Genomic DNA, 12,533 nt, shown 5'->3' on the forward strand with positions numbered 1-12,533 from the left:
AATTCAAGATTCCTTGAAATATAAAACAACAGAAATAATCTTTCTCACTACCTTTTGACCATAAAAGTCAGGAGAGTCATAAAGTCGAGAGATGTACATTTAACAAGTATTTGCCACTGTGATGGAGGAGGTCCAGCACAGAGTTCAAGTTGAAGATTAATTCTTTGTGGAATATGAGATCCTTCAAAGGTTCTTATTTTTTCTTGATACTATTAGCTGCATCAGGCCCTGGAGCATTCAGATCCTCCTGGAAGAGAACTTTATTCACTCAAAAGAGTTTGATTTGACCATCCCCACAGGAAAGAACAAGTGGATGAAAATGCTTTTTGTTTAGATTACGATACGCAATTGGATAGGCAATCTATATATAGCATTTACTTGGGACCAACAATACAAAAGAATGAATTGGGCTTAGAATTAAATAGGTAGAGAACAACATAGATTACCTTTAGGAAGTTAGCTCTTTTAATGAACTCGTTTCTTTTGGAAACAAAGACCCAGATTTTTAATACCAGTATTCCATCAATATCGTCATATGGCTTCAAGATGCAGAGCAGTCTCTAAAGAATTGAAAATAAATATTACCCACTGATTCAGGGTGAGTCTGAGCATGTTGCAACACATAATCATGAATTATAAAAGATATTAGGGAAGTGTATGATAGGAAAAAAAGATGGGATAGTCATGTATCACAGGTGAAGGATGACAGGTGGAAAGCCCAAGTGCTCCACTGCTATTTCCCAGGTATCAAGTGAGGAAAGTGTATAGCATATTTAGTGGATCTCCTGTTGAGAACTTACGGGAAGACACCAACAAAGAATGGACAGGTATAGATGGGCTGCCCTTTTCATTGTTGGAAGGAACATCCAAAATAGTGAGATCATAGATCCATTTGAGTAGAGATTGGATCAAAGATGAAGATGAGGGATTGGACACAAGGAGACTACTTAGGAGAATATTGCAATAGTTGAAGTCCTGAACTAGTTTGGTGATCATGCCATGTGAGTTTAGAGAATAAACAGTCATGGATATAAAAGTGACAACAGGGGCAGCTAGGTGGCACAGTGGATAAAGCACTGGCCCTGGATTCAGGAGGACCTGAGTTCAAATCCAGCCTCAGGCACTTGGCACTTACTAGCTGTGTGACCCTGGGCAAGTCACTTAACCCTCATTGCCCTGCCCCCCCTCCCAAAAAAGTGACAACTTGGTAACTGAATGGATGGATAGAGAGAGGAAACTAGGATGACTACTGTATTGTTAACTTTGGTAACTAGAAGAATTGGGGTGCCCTCAATAGAAATTGGGAAGTTTGAAGGAGAGATGGGTTTCAGGGAAATTATAATGTGTTCTATTTTTAGATAGTTTCCTGTGGGACAGCTTGGTAGGGAAGCTCAGCAAGCAGTCAGTATTGTAAGACTGGAATTGAAAGTTTGGGTTGAATATTTAGATTTGGGACTCATAGGCATAGAAATGTTAATTGAACGCAAGGTAGTCAATGTAATTACCAAGAGAAGATGTAGAGAGAGAAGAGAAACAGGTCTAGGTTGGAGCCTTTCAGGATACTCACCCTTATTTAGTGGGCAGGAACAAGATGATGATCTAGCAGAGGTGCATGAGCATACATGGCTAAACAAGTAGGAGCCATAACCTAGCTGGATTTTTCTTTAATGTCTATAGACATATTTAGGTTTCCTTCATCCTTAAAAAACTTCTCTTTATCTTGCCTCTTTCATCTCAAGCCCTCATCTCATGGGGCTCTTCCATAGCTAAAATCCCTAGGATGATCTAAGAAACTTCCAATTTCCTTTGGATTGCTGTCCTCCTAACTGTGATCTTGGGAGGTGGGGGAGGTGGTAGGGGAATGGGGGGTGGGGAAATCAATCCATCCCTGAGTGGGAACCAACTCTTCTTAAAATAGCTCACCTGCCCTCATGCATGGAGTGAAGAAGTGAACTCCAAGGAGGTCCATTTAGATCATGATGTAACCATGATCCTGGCACATTCTTTTGAAATACCATCATGATGTATTTTCTTCATTTCCTGTGGCCTGAATACTATATCCAAAGATGGCTATATCCCTGTTTATAATTTTTCTTTGCTCTTCTGCATCCAGCGTCAGATTTAGTCCTGGTTTTAGTGGGCAGGACCTAGTTTTAGAAGAGTAAACTGCTGCTCTTACTTAAGGGGGATGCTCTTCTATGCTCTTTCTTCTTACCCATTCTTGCCCCTGGCACTCTCTTGGATGTCTCAATTTATTCATATGATACTAATAATAGCAAACATTTATATAGTGCTTACTATGTGCTAGGCATCGTGCTTAGTGCCTTATAATTATTATCTTATTAGATCCTCACAACAACCCTGGGAGGTAGATGTTATTATTTTACATACAAGTAAACTGAGCCACAGAGAGGTTAAGTTTCTTGTCCAGGATCACACAGCTAATAACTGTCTGAGGCTAGAATTGAACTTAGGTGTTTCTGACACTGGGCCCAGTACTATCTGTTGTGCTACTTACGTGCGTTATGCAATCCTTCATTTAAATACCCCTTAAATTGATGCCACTTAAATCAGGGGACCTACATCTTTCAACACTAAATGGTTTATCTAATTCTTCTGTAAAGCTACTTTAATTCCAGTAATGGACCTGAAAATCAAGTTTTTATATGGATGAGGCAGAGTGAAGATGGAGGTTATGGGATGTATGGAGGTTGAGGAACTTGGAAGGCAGAATATTTGAGGGGACATTAACATGTATATTAAAGTCTAAGATTGCATCTTAAAATATAAAAAGGAAAGAATATATAAGTTTATAATAATTAAAATATTTAAATGAAAATTACAGCTGAATTGAAATATAGCATCTAGTGTCTGCCATCATTTACCAGATGTGTGGCCTTCTGTAGCTTTCCTGGGTCCATTCTCCCAGTGATAGAATGAGGAGTTTGGACTAATTGATATTTAAGGTTCCTTTCAGTTTGAAATTTGTGATTCTTTGAGTTTCAGTAAAATATTTAACTCTTCAGTTTCATAACACAGTAATTGATTTACTTTTTAAGAGTTTGTCCCCCCCCCTTCCATTTTATAGGTGAACTACAAAGGAAGATTGGTTTGAAAGTACTTGAAATGAGAGGAAATGCAGTTGTTGGGTACTTACAGTGTTTTGATCTGGAAGGAGAATCTGGATTAGTGGTACGAGCCATAGGAACAGCCTGTACCCTGGATAAATTAAGTAGCACAGCAGCATTCCTTCCTGCATGTAATTCCCCATCCAAAGAAATGAAAGAGTAAGTATGAGTAAGTGCATACCTTTTAATGGAGAAAGCTGTTCATCTTTTTCTTTTACATATTCACTTTTTTTAAAACATGGCCAGTAGGGTGATCCAGCACTTTTTATTAACATAGTGTTTTCCTGTCAGAGTTCACTCTCAAAATGTGACCTATTCAGAAGCTTTAAATATTCTTCTTTGTTATTTAATCAGAAATGACAGTTATCTGGGTTAGAAAGTAAAATTTATGCTGACGTGTGTATTATATAGCACTCTCCTCTTTGAACTTAAGTTTGGACTAAGTATTTTTGTCCTAGAATAGTATTTGTGGGTTGTGTTTCATACATTTTCTGAGAAAATCTAGACTCAGGTTGCCGATGTTTCTTCTGTTTATGATAATGTAGACGCAGCAGGTTCTGGTGAGATTCTTCTGCATCACAGTTTGATAAGGGTAGTTAAAAAGCCATTGGAAGCCACTAAATAGACTTAATCCTATATTGACTCAACCCTTTTGGTGGTTATATCCAAGGAGGGTGGGTAAAACTCACCATTTGAATGTATTTCGTCCAGATTAATAGAAAAATGACATTTTTCCATTTTCCTTTTGACTACTCCTTTAAAAGACATACTGAATTACTTTAAAATTCTAGTGAGGGACAAAATGAGTGTAGAGGGACCTAGTTTTCCCGTCTCTTGAGAGTTACAACATAGGATTTATAACTGAAAGAAGACTTTAGTGATCATATAGTCCAGTTTCAGCTTCCCATTTTGTAGTTGAAGAAACTGAAAATGAAGTGACTTGCCTAAGGTTTTCTGTGCAGGAAGGGACAAAGCTATTACTTCAATCTAGCTCTTTTTGCTGTCTTTTTTTGGGGGTGGGGGTGAGGCAATTAGTGTTAAGTGACTTGCCCATGGTCACACAGCTAGTAAGTGTTAAGTGTCTGAGGCCGGATTTGAACTCAGGTCCTCCTGAATCCAGGGCCAGTGCTCTATCCACTGCACCACCTAGCTGCACCTTCGCTATCTTTTACAGAGAAAATTAGGTGGCAGTTACAACAGCAAGTGGTATTGGGGGACCCAGATAGTGTTTTCTTTTTCTTGTCATGGAAAGATCCTACAAGAAATATTTTGCCGTCCCTTCTTGTTGATTTACTTGCAATGAGCCCATTGCATTAGGGGGTCTAGCTTTTGTAACTATAATGCTTATAGGTTTCCATATCCTTGTTTCATGTAGATTACTGTAGAAAGAAGAAAGATAGGATATGGCTACATTACCTCTTTACATCTTGTTTGCTGGAGTGTTAAGTGGTTAACTGGGGAACAAATTTTGCATATTTTCTTGAATCCTATTAATTTGAGTCTTCTAGCACTGTGTAGTCTGAATTTATTTCCCAGTTTTCTGATTCTCCTATTGTTAATTCTAATAAAATGGGAAACACCTGTGTTATGAAGGAGTTAAGACATTTGCAGTTGAGAACATTTTCTGAAAAGTATTTATTAAAATCCATATAACCTTTCAGAACATCTCTGATTTTTAAACTGCCTTCTTGGTATTCCTGATAGTTTGATAATTTAAAAACCTATATAAAATTTTAGGCTATGATTTATCCAGTTGTAAGTATGCTGGTATTTTAATATAACAAAAGATTATTAGTTATCAAGGAAAATTTGTCAAAATATGGCTTCATCTTAGTTCCCCATAGGGTTTAGAGCCCTTATATCTAGTACCAAAAGGTCTTCATTATAAGGTGGTCTTATTTGAATGATGATCCCATGATTTGTACCCCAAGGACGCTTTAGGCTCCAATGTATTTGGATATGCAATTAAGAAATGAAATGCTTTTGTATTTTTATAAAATTCAAAGCTTTAAAAATATACTTTATTTAAAATTTGTATTACAAGTTAATTTCATTTGAATTTATCGCACTTCTGCCTCAGAAGATTGTTTTATCTTTTAAATAGTTTGAACTAAGTAAAAAACATCAGCACACATTTATAGATGCCTGCTCTGTATCAGGGACCATGCCAACCCTGGTGGTATAAGTGCATTCTGCTGGGGAAGCAGTCTTTACCCTCGAGGAGATTACATTTCATTTAGGAAACCAGCACTTCTGCAAGGGGATATAGAATTACTGTGAAGAAAGTAAATATACAATAAATACAAATTAGTGACATTCAAGGTAGTTTGCAATAACTGTGGGGGGAGGAGGTTAGGAAAGACTGCACTCTGATGCGGGTACTTAAGTTGGGTCATACATGAGTGGGGCAGAGGCCCAGAGGGAGTACATTCCAGCATGGAAGATAATCAGGCCCAGAGACTGAAAATGGAGTGTCCTGGGTGAAGGAAGGAGAGAAGGCCAGTTTAGCTCAATCACAGAGCACTGGGGTGTGGGGTGGGGTTATAATTAGGTAAGAGAGATCGGATACGGAAAGGTTGAGGAGGGCTTTATATTTGATTCTGGAGGCATTAGGAAGCTAGTGCAGTTTGAGTGTGGTAATGACTTGGTCAGATCTGAGTTTAAGGAAAATTCCTTGGGCTACCCTATGGAAGAGGGACTAAAGTGGTGGGAGGAGCCTTGAACAACAGCACTAATTAGAAGGACAATGAATAATCTAGGGCAAGGCTTCTTAAATTTTTTCCACTCATGACCCCTTTTTGCCTCAGAAATGTTTACGTGACTCTGGGTATATAGGTATATAAAATAGGTATACAAATCAAACATTTACTACCAAATTTTTTGCGACCCCCCACATTCAGTTACGGGACCCAAATGGGCTTGTGACACAGTTTAAGAAGCTTTGATCTAGGGGAGAGGTGGATGAGAGCCTGATCTAACCGAGATATATGGAGTTAGAAATGAAAAGATTTGGGAATAGATTGGATAAATGAAATGTGAGCCAAGGTTTACAACCTGGGAGACTACATCTTTGTTGTCTTAATGGTACTTTAGCAGAAATAGGTAGATTTGGAAAAGGTCTGGATTTTAGAGATGGTAACTAATTCTCTTTTGGACTGTTGGTTTGGGATATCCCATAGACAATTGGGGATGTGAAATTGAAGTTCAGGGAAGAGACCCGGGGCTGGATATGATTGATAGGTGATTCATCTACCAACAGATGATACATGATTAAACCCATGAGAATTGGTGAAGTCACCAGGAGAGAGTTTATAGAGGTATGAGTAGGTGGGCCTAGGGCAATGGAATCCTTTTTCTATGTTTATACTGCCCTTAAAGAAAAATTATATTGTATAAAATGCTCTTTAGTGTGATTTATCCATTTGAAGTTAAAGTTAATTTGTAACAGCTTTTATCAGTATATAACTATAGTACATATATCACTAAATGAAATGTACATTATTTTCATTTTGGGGAGTGGAATTCTTTTGTTTATGTTGGTAGTTTTGTACCATTTTAACTGAGTAAAATAATACAGAGACCAATGACCTCATAGATTTGTTAAAGTGAGACTTCACCAGAAATTATTTTGGTGGTTTCTTTTGGTGGAATGCCAAATAAGTACTGTGTAATTTTGTTACATACTGACTATAAGTAGATTAAAGCATACTACCAATAAGAATAGGAGTACCCAAGTGTTATAAAAACAGGAATATTAGCCTTTAAACTATTTTAAAGACCACAATAGCCATCCGTACTAGGAGAGTGCTCTTTCAGAACTACTATTCTGTGATGATACTTACTATACAATGATTGTTCATCTGTGGTAAAGGACCGTAAAATAAGGTCAATGGAAGTTGAGCTTCCTAGACTTCTTTTGAGTAAATGAATATTGAAAAAAAGTATGACATTTTTTTCAGTGTTGATTCACAGGGGCTTTAAAAAAAAAAGTCTTTATTAGTAAAAAAAGTATATGAAATATACTGCTTAAGCACCATTCACAAATATCTTATTTGTGGCCAGTAGATCCTTTTTACCGAGAACATTTAAGTCTTTTTTTAAGTAAAAATTTTATAATTTGAATATATATAATTTTTTACTGGTAAAAGTTTTTCCTATATAAATATGTTTTATAGCATGTATGCTATATTTCCACATTTAGGGTGTTGACAGTATTATCTCACAAAATTGAATTTAAATTGCCCTTTAAAAGTATATGTATTCTATACAAGGAGTAGCCCAAAGGAAATTAATTTAAAAGAAACTATTGGCTTAGTTGATAATTAAAATTTTTAATAGTGCTTTATGTTTTGTTCTGTGTATGTTGTCATCAGTTTTTAAATGACACATATAACATACATCAAGATACATCCTTTTACATTTTCATTTGATTAGAATTCTCTTTATTCTAAACTGTCATGGTATTTTTCTTCATATTCTTTGGCCCTCTATACAGAAAATGTTCTTTGGAAATATTTGTTTTAGTCAAACATGATATGTAAAATTCTCTTATAAAATTTGATTATATAAGTGACATTATTTAGGATTACTAATTTCAAAGATGTAATATTATTTAGCTCTTTGTATTTAACTTTTCAGTTTTTATGGGTGTTTTCCTCCCATAAAGTCTGTACTGTGAGGTCACTGATGATGAAGGTAAAGAGAAACCTTTTATTTTTAAAACAACCTTAGAGCCAAAATTTTAAATTCAACTAAGCAAGAAAATATAGTGTACTTTCTACTTAATTCTCTTATCAAAGCTCACAGTTTATTAACTTTTCCTTTAAAAATTTTGACTAAAATATACCTTTAGCTAATGTGTATCTGTTCTTTTTCCCCCCCTTTTGGGTTTCATCTGTTCTTTTGCATGTTAGGGATTTATAACTCTTAGGAGCTGCTTAAAATGTGTGCTTTCCTCTAACTAAAGCTCCCTGCAATCATTTTAACATAACTTTGCAATCTGTTGTATATATTGTTTTCTTTTCTTCCACCTTGACTGCAAATTCTCTCAGGTCTCCGCTGGTTCACCCTCCAAGCCATGGATGCCGCTCGACTCACAACAGCCCAATTCACACTGCTACTGGCTCACGACTTACTCAGAACTTCTCTGTGTCTGTTCCCACTCTCATCTACACTGGTACGAGACTGCTCAGACTCAGGAGCTGGGGAGAGACAGGCCACAGGCACAGTGGTCGCAAAGGGCAGGCAGGCAGGCAGTGTAGGCAGGTACCACAAATCTTTTGTCCTTCCTTTTCTCACTGGAAGTCCTGCTGTCGGTGAAGAACTACTGTACTCGACTCCTAAAACAAAGGCTATAGTTGTTTGGAAGAGAAAGTGTCCTTTTCACTTCCAAGTCTCTTCCATAGACCCATACACTTGTGTTCAAATTGTTCTCTCCCATAAATTTACGGTGGAATGCTCCAATAGATAGCTTTTGCATTTTTTTCTTCAGGTTTTATTCAGAAACTAGAATTACAATTGGACAGAAAATTAATTTATGTTCAAATTGCCCATGTCTCATTATTTTTTCTTTTATAAAACCTTTTAAATATGGCTTGTGTAATTCTGTGGAAGAGATCTTGTTGGATAACAGGTAAGCAGTGATTCTGCACGAAACAGAAATGTTTCAGTGTAGTTATATCCATTTTCTTCATTGCTTTGTTTTTAGCTGTGGCACTCTTGATGCTATAGGATAAGGAAACATTTTTTTTTTTTTTGGAAGATATGTATGTGTGCAAATATCAGTATATTTGAACATATTTACACACATCATTTGCAGTCATCATCATTTTTTTCTTTTGTAACTGGAATCAAAAAGCATTATTTATTTGAAAATATTTTCAGCCATGTATTTATTCTCTTTGGTTATTTCTCTTTGGTATATTTTTTTCCCTGAGTCTGACATTTCATGCCTTTTACTTGGCTTGTTAACTGTTTCAGTGCAGATAATATTTATCTGAAGAATACTGAATGGGTAAATAGCAATTCTTTGTCTTTGACCTCATCCCCAGCTTCACACTTAAGAAATGACTGCTGGCCCAGCCCCAACCCATCCCATCCTGGTGTTTGGATCATGCTGCCATCAGCCAGGTCCTTTGGCACATGATTGCTTAATATCTTTCCACCTTCTTCTGGCAGGATTCCCTTCAATGAAGATCCCAATCCCAATACTCACTCATCAGGACCCTCCACCCCTCTGAAAAATCAAACTTATTCCTTTTCACCTTCCAAGTCCTACAGTCGACAGTCCTCTTCTTCTGACACAGATTTGAGTTTGACACCCAAAACTGGTAAGGCGCTTCCACCCGCTTTTTTTAATTTGGTTCTGTTCTTGTTGGCTTTTCATCCAAACTTTTTCTTCTGCTTTTGGCATATAAGTTAATAAAAATGATGCCAACACTAATAATTTTCAACTGTCACAATTAAGATATGAATATATTTTTACAATGCAGGAATTAATTTGATGTGATTTCTACCACCTAGACTGGTAGCTCAGAGGTTTAAGTTTCTTTGATATTTAAGTTTGAGAGACTAGCTAACAAACACAATTCTTATTTTACCTGTAGTTTTTTTTTGTTTAATACTATAATTTGTTGGGAATCACATTATTTTGCTGAAGCATATTAGGTAGTTGAAGAGTTAACTTAGTAATGTGTGAAACCAAATTTCTCATGTAATAAATATATTTTTGAATTGATCAATATTCTATTTATAGACCTCATTCTGAATTTAATCCTAAAATATTCATAATATTAGTTAACTTAGTAAAAATGTGAAACCAAATTTCTCATGTAATAAATATATTTTTGAATTTATCAATATTCTATTTATAGACCTCATTCTGAATTTAATCCTAAAATATTCATAAGATTACAAAACAATACCTACAGAATCTCTCTGGGATGGTAATGTCACATTAATAAATGATTTATAATGATTAGTTTTTGAAGTTTGCTTGTTCCATCCTGCAAGGTAGAAAAAGAACATTTTTACTTCAGTCATTTTTGTACATTTCTGTATTCTTATCACCTCACCCCCAAAAGCTCCCTGCTCCTTCCATTTATTCCCCAGCCTGGCCCTCAGAATTTGTCTAGAATTCTTTAATGGATTTGTCATCTGGTTCTTTTCCTTCATCCCTAAGATAGATACCCCCCCCCCCCGTCCCCCAAAAAAGGACCAACTCAAAAAATGTTTTAAAAATTGGAAAAAAAAATGGGGTGATGGGATTTTTATAAACTGTCAAAACCTGGGACATTTTTCCATGAGATTTAATCCACATTTTAAAAAATTATCTTGTAACATTTTGGCTTACTACATTTTAATAACCTCTTCATTTGCTGCTTGAAAACAAATCTAATTTTTAAAGCATGGAAGCTTTCAAGAGTAAAGAAATTACTTGCGGGGTTTTTTGGTTTGTTTTGTTTTATATTTTTTTAAAAGCTAGGCTAGATTTAATAATTGAAATTGTTAAACAGAACACAAATTGTGAAGAACATAATTTGACAATTTTGATACTTGAAAAGAAGCCTTAGCTTTATGATTTTTATTTTTACATCATGCTACAGGTAAAAATAATTCAGTGTGTTAATAAATAGTTCAGAATTTAACAAGTAGGTACAGACATTTATTTAGGTTATCATCTTTAAAACAATTGATAGTTTAATTTAAACGTAGTGTAATAAAAGTTTAAATTAAGACGTCTGATTATGGTACTTTTGCCTTATTGATTCAAAAATAAATGAGACCCAGACTACAATTGCTGATAGTAAAGACTTGAAGTCAAGTAGAGAGAGTCATGGTTCTCTGAAGGGTAATTCTTTAATTAGGCTTAAAAATATATAGCATTTCAATTGGTAAAAAAATTATAGTAAATATGATAGTGGTTTAAAAATAGCAGGAGCTTTTTTTAGTTTTACTATTGGTAGCATCATTTCATGTAGTTCCAAGGCCTGTGCTCATATCCACAACTCTTGGTATTTGTTCTAAATCTAAATTGCTGTGCTTACAGTAATACATTATTTATAAAAAGCTCTTAACAATATTGGTTAGATCATGTGAAGGTTATTTCATGAGCTTTGAACAACTACTCTTCATCTTTGTGCAAGGCAGTCTCTTTAGAAATAACTGAAGGTTTTTAGAGTTGTGGAAATGAAAGTAGTAGATGCCAGCCTGCAATTATTTCTAGTCTGTATACATGACAATTTTTTTTGGAAAAAAAAAGACTGCATTTAATTTGTGTGGTTTTTGTTTGTTTTGTTTTGTGGCAATGAGGGTTAAGTGACTTGTCCGGGGTCACACAGCTAGTAAGCGTCAAGTGTCTGAGGCCGGATTTGAACTCAGGTCCTCCTGAATCCAGGGCCAGTGCTTTATCCACTGTACCACCTATCTGCCCCCAACTGCATTTAATTTGTAAAAAATAAAATGAATTTGTAATTTTTCCTCTCCAAATTTCTTGTTTGCCTGATTTCTAACCATTTAAACTAACTGGATAGCGTGTTTAGACCTAAGTGTCTTTACACACTTACACTCAAGTTTTAATTATGTCCTCCACCCTTGTGGATACAAACACTTTAGGAACCCAGATGTATAAGAAGTTGAGGTGGTAATAAAGAAACAAGTGAGCAAATTAACTATAAACATTGACTGGTTTCCCGGTTTTATTTCAAATAGCCTAGGAGGAGATATTTCCCTAGAGACTGGATCAATTCTTAAATTCTCTTCTTAGATGTTCTCTTTCATATGATAACTGAACTGGATCAGTGAAAACTTTTCATAATTCATTTTTGTCTAACCCAGAGAAACATTTATTTTGAGCATTTATTTTTATTTTCGTAGAACTAAGGAGATAGACATGGTTTGTTTATATAGTTTGAGGGTTCCTAAATTAAAATTTATACAGTACACTATATACTTTTCAGTTTTTCAGTTGGATTGTCTATTCTTATTTGTTTTTTTGTTTTTTAGTGAGGCAGTTGGGGTTAAGTGACTTGCCTAGGGTCACACAGCTAGTAAGTGTTAAGTGTCTGTGGTCGGATTTGAACTCAGGTACTCCTGACTCCAGGGTCGGTGCTCTATCCACTGTGCCACATAGCTGCCCAGCTTTTTTTTTGTTTGTTTTTTTGTGGGTTTTTTTGGTGAGGCAATTGGGCCTATTCTTATTAATTGCCTTAATAGTACATTATGTTTTGAGTTTTATAAATGTCAAAGTATAGACAATATAGTTAATGCTTTAATTATTTGGTTTTCCCTGAGTCTGCTATATTCCTTGAAATTAAAATACATGTAAATAAAGCTATCTTCATATTTCCCTTAATTTATGTGGATACTAGGAGAGGGAGCATGGGATAGGTGACCAAAGGGCTATCA

The 12,533-nt window shown here is 35.5% G+C and overlaps 1 protein-coding gene across 20 annotated transcripts in view; it reads left to right on the top strand.

The window, feature by feature from the left end:
* C2CD5 (C2 calcium dependent domain containing 5) overlaps positions 1-12,533 on the top strand; it is a 126,127-nt gene that overhangs the window by 22,387 nt on the left and 91,207 nt on the right. For 10 of the 20 annotated variants that reach the window (XM_043968658.1, XM_043968661.1, XM_043968668.1 and 7 more), the window contains exons 7-8: positions 3,089-3,287; positions 8,180-8,304. In XM_043968658.1, coding sequence (XP_043824593.1) covers positions 3,089-3,287; positions 8,180-8,304 — 324 coding nt within the window. Of the gene's footprint in view, positions 1-3,088; positions 3,288-7,849; positions 8,305-9,305; positions 9,458-12,533 lie in introns of those variants that run through there. The other 10 variants (XM_043968656.1, XM_043968657.1, XM_043968659.1 and 7 more) reach the window with 4 other exon arrangements.

This window comes from Dromiciops gliroides, chromosome 5 (genome assembly GCF_019393635.1).
Source record: "Dromiciops gliroides isolate mDroGli1 chromosome 5, mDroGli1.pri, whole genome shotgun sequence".
NCBI lineage: Eukaryota > Metazoa > Chordata > Mammalia > Microbiotheria > Microbiotheriidae > Dromiciops > Dromiciops gliroides.